The sequence below is a fragment of the Vigna radiata genome, chromosome 9, assembly GCF_000741045.1.
Source record: "Vigna radiata var. radiata cultivar VC1973A chromosome 9, Vradiata_ver6, whole genome shotgun sequence".
NCBI lineage: Eukaryota > Viridiplantae > Streptophyta > Magnoliopsida > Fabales > Fabaceae > Vigna > Vigna radiata.
The window spans coordinates 4,088,328-4,096,703 of record NC_028359.1 but is presented as its reverse complement, the minus strand read 5'-3'; the positions used below and the strand labels follow the sequence as shown (position 1 = coordinate 4,096,703).

General features: G+C 31.2%; 1 protein-coding gene across 1 annotated transcript; it reads left to right on the top strand.

The window, feature by feature from the left end:
• The first annotated feature begins 5,006 nt into the window (after positions 1–5,006).
• Positions 5,007–7,303, top strand: LOC106773962 (protein SODIUM POTASSIUM ROOT DEFECTIVE 2). The gene is made up of 3 exons (XM_014660734.2): positions 5,007–5,604; positions 6,516–6,591; positions 6,801–7,303. The coding sequence occupies exons 1-3, from the start codon at positions 5,299–5,301 to the stop codon at positions 6,923–6,925; spliced, it is 507 nt and encodes a 168-aa protein (XP_014516220.1). The 5' UTR covers positions 5,007–5,298; the 3' UTR covers positions 6,926–7,303.
• Positions 7,304–8,376: the final 1,073 nt, after the last annotated feature.

Genomic DNA, 8,376 nt, shown 5'->3' with positions numbered 1-8,376 from the left:
TGTTTCCTTTACATATATGACTTTTATCATTTAGTAAGACACTCTTAATAATGTACATATCATAAAAGTGTTCTTAGATGTTTTAGGCTAGTGTTGGTTTAAAAGTCAATTTGTATAAAAGTTTTTGGCAAAAAAATAGCGGTTAGGGATGAAATGATTCAAGCCCCCCTTGGCCAAAATTTGGCCAAATTAGGTTAAGTTAGCCTAGTCGAATTTTGACAAAATTAGTCTTGGCCAAAATTTGTTCAAATTCGGCCAAGCCTTCCCTAGCCAAATTTGGTTGAATTTGGTCGGATCGACTCAATCAAAATTCTGCTAAATGTCAAGACCTACTAAATCAAGTCAATAGTAGAAACGAGCCAGTCAATATAGGTTGGTCTAGATCAAAGATTGAGGCATGTGACTTAGGCTGAAAATTGACTCAACTTAAAATAAAATTTGAGATGAATCAACCTAAATTGAAAGTTTAATAAATTTAAGAAAATATCTTTTTTCAAGTTTAAAATGAAAATCCATAAACTTGTTCTAGCCCATAAAGCTTTGGCAAACATTTTGGTCTAGTGAGTTTTTTAATATTACATTTTAACCTACAAACTGCTTTGATTCCAACCTAGATGAATTAGAATCAAATAATGTGAGAACAATTTGACAAGTCTAATAAAAATAAAAAATGTTACTATATTGCTTTCTAAATTATAATAATTTGTTTTAAAATATTTTCTACTTCCTTATTATCTTTTATATTTTATATTTGTTTTTAAATTTAACTTCAACAATTCTAAAATAAATTATCAATAATTAAGATTTACTTTTTACTATAATTTAAATTATTTATTACAAATTTAAAATATAAAGATTCATTTCCCCTTTACTTCTTCCATCACCTAACCACTAAACTCTTTTATCAAGAGTAGCGGAAGCTCAATGAAATCTAGTTCATACACCTTAGGATAAAAAAGAAGAAGAAAACGAGTCAACTACTAAGTAACTCATGAAAAAGATCACAATATAGACAAGTATATTTGTGCTAGAACCCATTAATAAGAGGAGCCCGCGTATCATCTCAAAGTTCAAAATTGAATTATTATATACTAAAGATTCAACTTAGTAGTACACTACACTATCATTCAAGTACAACTATCAAAATTCAATACCACATCCACTTCACTCAAAAATTCAAGTGCAGTAATGGACTAACACTAACAGACACAATTATTATCTATCTGTCAACAAACATTAAAAAAATATTACAGATTCAAATATATATATATATAGATATATATTTCGGTGTGAGGTTGAGTCACCTAATCCTTTCAGGTATCTGCCAAAAGTTTTCCGATATCAAAGTTAATGAATTCGTTCGGTAATCAAAGTGCAATATTAAATGCGCAATAAATGAATCCATTTACCTCGTATCTTTGACTTTTATATATAATATTGACTATGGGTTCAGGATTATGATGATCCTAATCACGGTTCAATCACAATTCAATAGTCTTAAATTTCATTTCCCCTAATTAAACTCATCTTACCTTAATCTCTCCATACTCTTTCAAATTTGACCATGCGATTTTCTGCATTCTTTGGGACCGGCCGTGTTCGGCGGATCCCGGTACAATATATATGAATTTAGTATGCCAAGACAAATTTCAGAAGAAAATTTGCAATATAGAATAATTTGTACTCTTCATAAAATAGTTGTTCCAAAAAAGATGCAACATAGATCTACATATATTTCTTTGCAATATGATATATTAATTATAGATCTTATAATCTGTGTAAGAAATCGGGTAATGATAATGAAGAAAAAGAATTTGTGAAATTTCTATTGCAACCCAACACCTTCTTACTTCACCCCCTCTTTTATTTAGTTTTCTGCTACAGTGTAAAATAAAAGCCCAAACCTCTACAAGGCTTTTTCTTCCTGTACTCCACTATTACTAACCGCACCCTCAGATTAATAAAAAACAAAAACTAAAATATCTTGTCTTACTTCCATTTTCCACTGTAATCTTTGGGAGGAAGAAGAAAAAGAGAATGAATGTGTTCTGATTTTTTCTTTGAATACTTCATTATAATTCACGTTAAAGGGTTAGTTGAGGCAAAGAGGAATGATGTTAAATGATTCAGTAACGTGGATATATCTGTTAGGAAAATGGAAAATAAAATTTTAACACCATTTTTTTACACCATTTTGACACTGCACACGTGTCAAAATGTGGTTGAATGATTTCAAATTAAAAAACAAATTTTGGTTTTTTTCTTCCAAACATACCCCTGTCTCAACTTTTTTAATTTGAAATCGTCCACTCACATTTTGACACGTGTGCAGTGTCAAAATAGTATCAAAAAATGGTGTTAAAATATCATTTTCCAAAATGGAAAATAAAATTTTAACTATGTGTTAACGTGTAGCCACAGGTGAAACACTATTTCTCAGGTAACTATAAATACTACATAATTATATATAATAAAAGGAGGATATTCTGAAACTCATATAAGCCAAATACATAAGATGATAATAAATGATTTAATAATGAAATATATTCCTTGTACACTGTATTATTTATAATGTATTTATCAATCTTGATTAATTTACCTAATACTTCTCTTAATACGTTTTAAATATTAACAATTACTTTATTGCTATGCCTTGGCCAATATAATATCATACTCTCCGATAAAGCTGTCAAAATGGGTATTCCGGCTCGACCCGGCTCGGCCCACTACGGGTTGGTCACTTAGTGAGCCAACCCAACCCGACTCATTTATTAGCGAGTCAGAAAAACTTGAACCCAGCTCGACCCACCACGGGTTGGTGGGTAAACAGGTTGGCTCACTAGCCCATTTAATTACTTTTTTTTAAAAAATAAAAAAATACAAACTTTCTGTAATTTAAATTTAAACAATTTTCACTCCCAAAAAATCATGTTAAAAACAATTCAAATAATAATAAAAAGTACAATATAATCCAAATGTCATTAAAAAAAACACAAAAAACATTCTTATATTCATCATTTTTTGTTCTTGTTGTAACCCTTGACTCTTATTCTTGTTGTCTCCAAATTCACTAATAAAGATTTTCCTAATATCAGAATAATTCCAACAATTAATAAAAAAAATATATTAGTAAAAAAAAAAAGAGAAACAATACTCAACAACATCAACAAAAAATTAATAGTTTAATCTGTAACATAATTTTCCAAATAATGTATACTCAAATTATTTAAATAAAATGAACAAAATCTGATACAAGCATGTCAGAACATGAAAAAATCATTCCATGTCTTTAAATCTTCCAGAACAAAAAACAAATTCGCAAACTCCTATTTTTGTCATTATAGGGTTTTTGAAAAAAAAAAAAAAAAAAAGAGAAGTGAGGAAACAAAAATGTGGAGAAAAGAGAAGAAAAAAGGAAATGTGTTTTACCTGCTCCTTGAATAATTTGAGTGAAGTGAGGGTGAGAGCACCGTCAAAATGAGAACAAGTAAAGTGAAAGTGATTTGTGAGAGTAGAGGTTACTTTTTTGGTATACACAGTGAGTGAATAAAGTATTTTATTTCTTAGGGTTTCATAAATAAAATAATAAATTAAAAAAACAAAATTAGGTAGGTGGGTTGGTGGGCCAACCCGGCTCACCACGGGTTCAACCCGCATGAGCCGGGTCTAATTGAGCCGGGTTGAAATCTGACCCGCATATAAGTGGGTTATATTTTTCAAATCCAACCCGGCCCGAATCCGTGACGGACCGGATTGGCTCGCGGGTTGTGACCCATTTTGACGGCTCTACTCTCCGAATAGATATAAACCGAGATCATTTCAAGTCGGATGACCCAGATGATTTTCGATATATATAATACAAATTTGATATTATTTTTTTATTAAATAATATTTATTGTTTTGAAATGTATATTTGTTTCTTTAAGTTAATTAGCATTTAAATGTAATAAATATATAAAAAGTTTCAAAGGAATTTTCCTGTTTTATATTTGTTTGTTTAAAGTAGTTTCACACATAGTCGTTAATGCAATTTAATGCATATGTTGATTAAATTATAATTTCATGAAATTACACAGGATTTAAATCATATTTTAATAATAGCCTACAATAATATATCTGAAATAAGAAAAAAAAATGTAAAAAACGAAAGTTACTTTTAAAAACTTTAAGTTAATTAAAATCAAGAACTAAATTGAAACTTTCATACACTTTAAATAACTAATTTTTTTACCTTATTCTCATTTGTCTGAGTAGATTAATTTTTTTAACCGAAAAATATCAATATTTTATACAATCAAATAATATATATATATATATATATATATATATATATATATATATATATATATATATATATATAAATGTCTAACGTTTCAAATTAAAATAATAAATGACTGAGATAAAAGCTTTAATTAAAATTAAATTATTTGTCTTTTTTGCTCTATAATTGTTTGTTATACACTTCCACACATCAGCAGACTTGTTTTTATTCTTAGGTCATGACAGCTGAACAAAATTAATAATATTACCGTTAAACCATTACTATAAAGTTAATATTTTTCAATTATACAATAATTCATAATCGAATCCCCTTACACAGTTAGTTCATTCCAACTGGTAAAATTCAATTTTGAATTTCTTCATCTCTTTGAAGGTTATCTTTGATCTTTCCACCAAAAGTATATATATTTCTCTAGAGACAACTTTTCATCAAAATAAAGGGTATAATATTTATATAGTTTTCTCAAGCTAATCAAGTTCTTAATAATCTCTTACGTTATAGTGCAGGTGAGTAACTGAAGAAATAGTTAAACGTTGAAATCAATATCCATTATTATAATCAACTTTTGAAAACCAGTTTGATAATGTAGTCAAAGTATTGTATTTTTCTGGCAAAGAAAACACAAAAAGCCCATGTTCCTTATGTTTTTGTCTAGTTTTTACCATAGTGAATCAACTTGCTTCTGTTTGATGTCTTTTTTCTTCATAGCAAAAGAAGGTTATTGTCAATTTCTTGGCATTAATCAATGACAAGGACATGTTTTTGGACCCTTGTACGTCCTATGTATATGCATAATACATAAATTGCCAAAATTGTTTCTACACTCACAGTAACCTATTGTTAGCTAATGACAGCATGTGTGTCACTGTCTTTCTTCTGTTCTTTCCAACTCACAAAGCCAGCATTAGCATTGCAATACTATAATAGTTGCATACCACACCCCATTTTTCTGTTGCCTTCAAAACTTTCACAGATTCTTCTACTCTTCATCATATCACTGTTGTAGTATACTTGTGATGAGCCTGAAAAGCAGTGACTGGAAAATGAGAAGAGGTTTCATGTGCCACTCTCAAGCTTCAACAGCTGTGTGCATGAGCACTCGTGACCCTCCATCTGTGCTTCTTCCTAAGAGGCTTGAAAGAACTGTGTTTCTTGATGATACAAGGTTGATCAGCTATGCCAAGTACTCCAAACTTGTTGAGCCTCCAAGGTCTAATCCAGTTCCAAAGATCAAGCTTAGAGTGCAAGATCAAGATCAAGATCAAGCCAAAAATCAACCAAAGGAGCTTCTGAAAACAGACAAAGATAATAACGTCTTTCAGGTTAGCTACTTTTCTCCTCAACTTGCTGAGATGCAAATGTCATTTTGTCATATGTTGCCCTACCTCATGTTTTCTGTCTTCACAAAACCATTTTATCAGGGAAATGCAGTAAATAGCATATAGTAGTTCAAAGTTTTAAATTTAAGCAATCAAAGAATACCTTCTTTGTGGGACAAAACTACATATCTGATGATCAACAAAGCAATCAAAATTATACATGTCAAAAGTATAAAACAAGGACCACAAAGAACCTATACATGAATTGAGGGTAAAGTTTGGATTGTAGAGTGATGTGATTCATAAATGTTGGTGTCGATGGCTTTTCAGCTACAGTTGCTATGGGGTCAACACAACTCACTAGAGTCTGATCCATTTTTTTTTTCCTTTAATTGATTATTTGTTATATTAAGTGAAATGTAGGAATAACCAATAGTATAAGGTGGATTCAGCAAGGAAACAAATTATCTCCATTATTTGTCCTCCTTATATTTGTCATTTGCAGAGGTTTCAAGATGTCTCACATGCATATTACTTGACTGAGTCCCATGCATGTTCCACAGAACAAAGCAGAATGATTATGTCCTTTTTATGCAAATGGGAATTTTATTAGGCAACAATACACATGAATATTGATGGTATTATCAGAGGCCACGTCGTTAAGTTTTGTCCCTTCTACATAAAATAACACTTGTATATAAAAAGTCTATTTTTTTTCCTTTCTAGTTTTCCAACGAGGAAGGTTTGTGTCCTAGACTCATATGGTCACACTCACCAATAAATTTTGAACGGAATAATGGAATCTCATATTCAAATCTCTTTATGATTGTATGTGACATACGTTAACACAATGTTATACACTTCACGTGTACTCAATCATATTTGAAATTTTATCATCGAGGTGTTAAATGCAGGTGGTTGTGATGCGGGTTGCAATTCATTGTCAAGGATGTGCTGTAAAGGTGAAAAAACATCTGTCTAAGATGGAAGGTATTCACCTGTACTAGTTATATTATACACCCTTGTTCATAGGGTAAAAGGAAGAAAAAAAACTCTAGTAAATGATACATTCAACATCATATACTGTTGTGTTCTGATATAGAACACATGTATAAGAATGTATCATATAAGCTCTAAGAACACTAGATGTTGTAACATTTTTTTAAAGGGTACTAATGTTTTTCAACCTTCAATTTCAGGAGTTACATCATTCAGTATAGATTTAGAGTCGAAGAGGGTGACAGTGATGGGGCACATTTCACCAGTGGCAGTTCTTGAGAGTATTTCAAAGGTGAAAAGGGCAGAGTTATGGACTGCTTGTTGAAGCACTTCATAGTACCTTAAAGGGAAGCATAGAAGATGCAGAGCTTGAGTCAAAAAGCTAGAAAATTTCCTTAGTCATCTCATTTGTTAACAACTTTTTATGGTGGTGGACCTGGTGGTCCTCAACACAATAAAATTAGGGAATGTGGGGTGGGTAGAACTCTGCTCAAGTGACTTGGTTCTGGTGGTGATGTTCAATGATCATTTAATGGTATCTACCTATTCCACCTTGCAGTTTCTTTTTCTTTTATGGCATTCTAATTATAGTGGCAATGCTTAAAACCATTGTGGCAAAAAGCTGTTTTACTTCTTCACTTTGAACTTTCTTTCTNTCAAATTACACTACTATATTTTACCATTTCCAATTTCCATAAAAGAATACCAGAGTAAGATGACAAAATAAAGGTGTCAGTCTCATTATGCAATGTCTCGGTTGTTTAAATTGTCTTATGTCGAATACAATAATCACTTCTGCTCATACGGTTAAATAGACTTGTCATAATAATTCATCCGGTTACGCAGACTTGTCATACTTATTCACCAAGGACAACTTTGTTAAATTTTAGTATTAAATATATTGTCACTGGCATGCAGCATAGCAATTGATCTGCACATACCTTTTATTAATTTAGTTTTTGACACAGACCCTTTTTGGATCTTGTGAAGTAGTTTTTTCCTAGTACCAAGGATGCCACCAATGGGCCCATATGATACATGAAGTCTAGTGTTATATTCAAAAAGTCACAAATAACACAATTATATAGGCTGAGTGAAAGAAAACATAAGATGATTCAAACAAAGCAGAAGGAAACATGTTATCCTATACATGAGTTGGATCACAACAAAATATTGTTTGTACCAACCTCTCCATAACTACTACATGATAAATCACTAATGAGTTTCCTCTTAGTTTTTTGGACTTGTCAACAAACTAAGAGTGTAGAGTTAACTTGGTTGAATTGAGCCTGTTGAATAATCCATTTGATATGTTCAGTTAATTTAGTTTTGAAAGTCAGGCTATTTGTGGCTTACAGCATGCTCCATCAACAACTAGTTATGGATTTATTATATGAAAACACGTTGCAGGGGTTATAATAGGCCTCAATTTCTCCAAGTTAACATCCTCTTGGGTCTTCGATATAAGATTGATTAGCCTTTCATTCAGCTCAACAATGATAGATTGTTCTCGAATGCCTCTTTTATATCACTCTCCACATGGAAGGCTCCACAATACTTCACTGACTCTGCTAAAAATAGCAGTATTTTTTTTAAGAATATTCCCCTGACTTTGTACCAAAGTGATTAGCATTAAGCTTGAATTGGGTTAAAAGCATGGAATGCAAAGGAAATAGTTTAGTGATTTTGCAGAGCAATTTGTGAATAAACCCATTTAAACATGAATTTATTCTTGTGATTAAATATAAACTAATGCAAGAAAAGGGTTAATAGAAG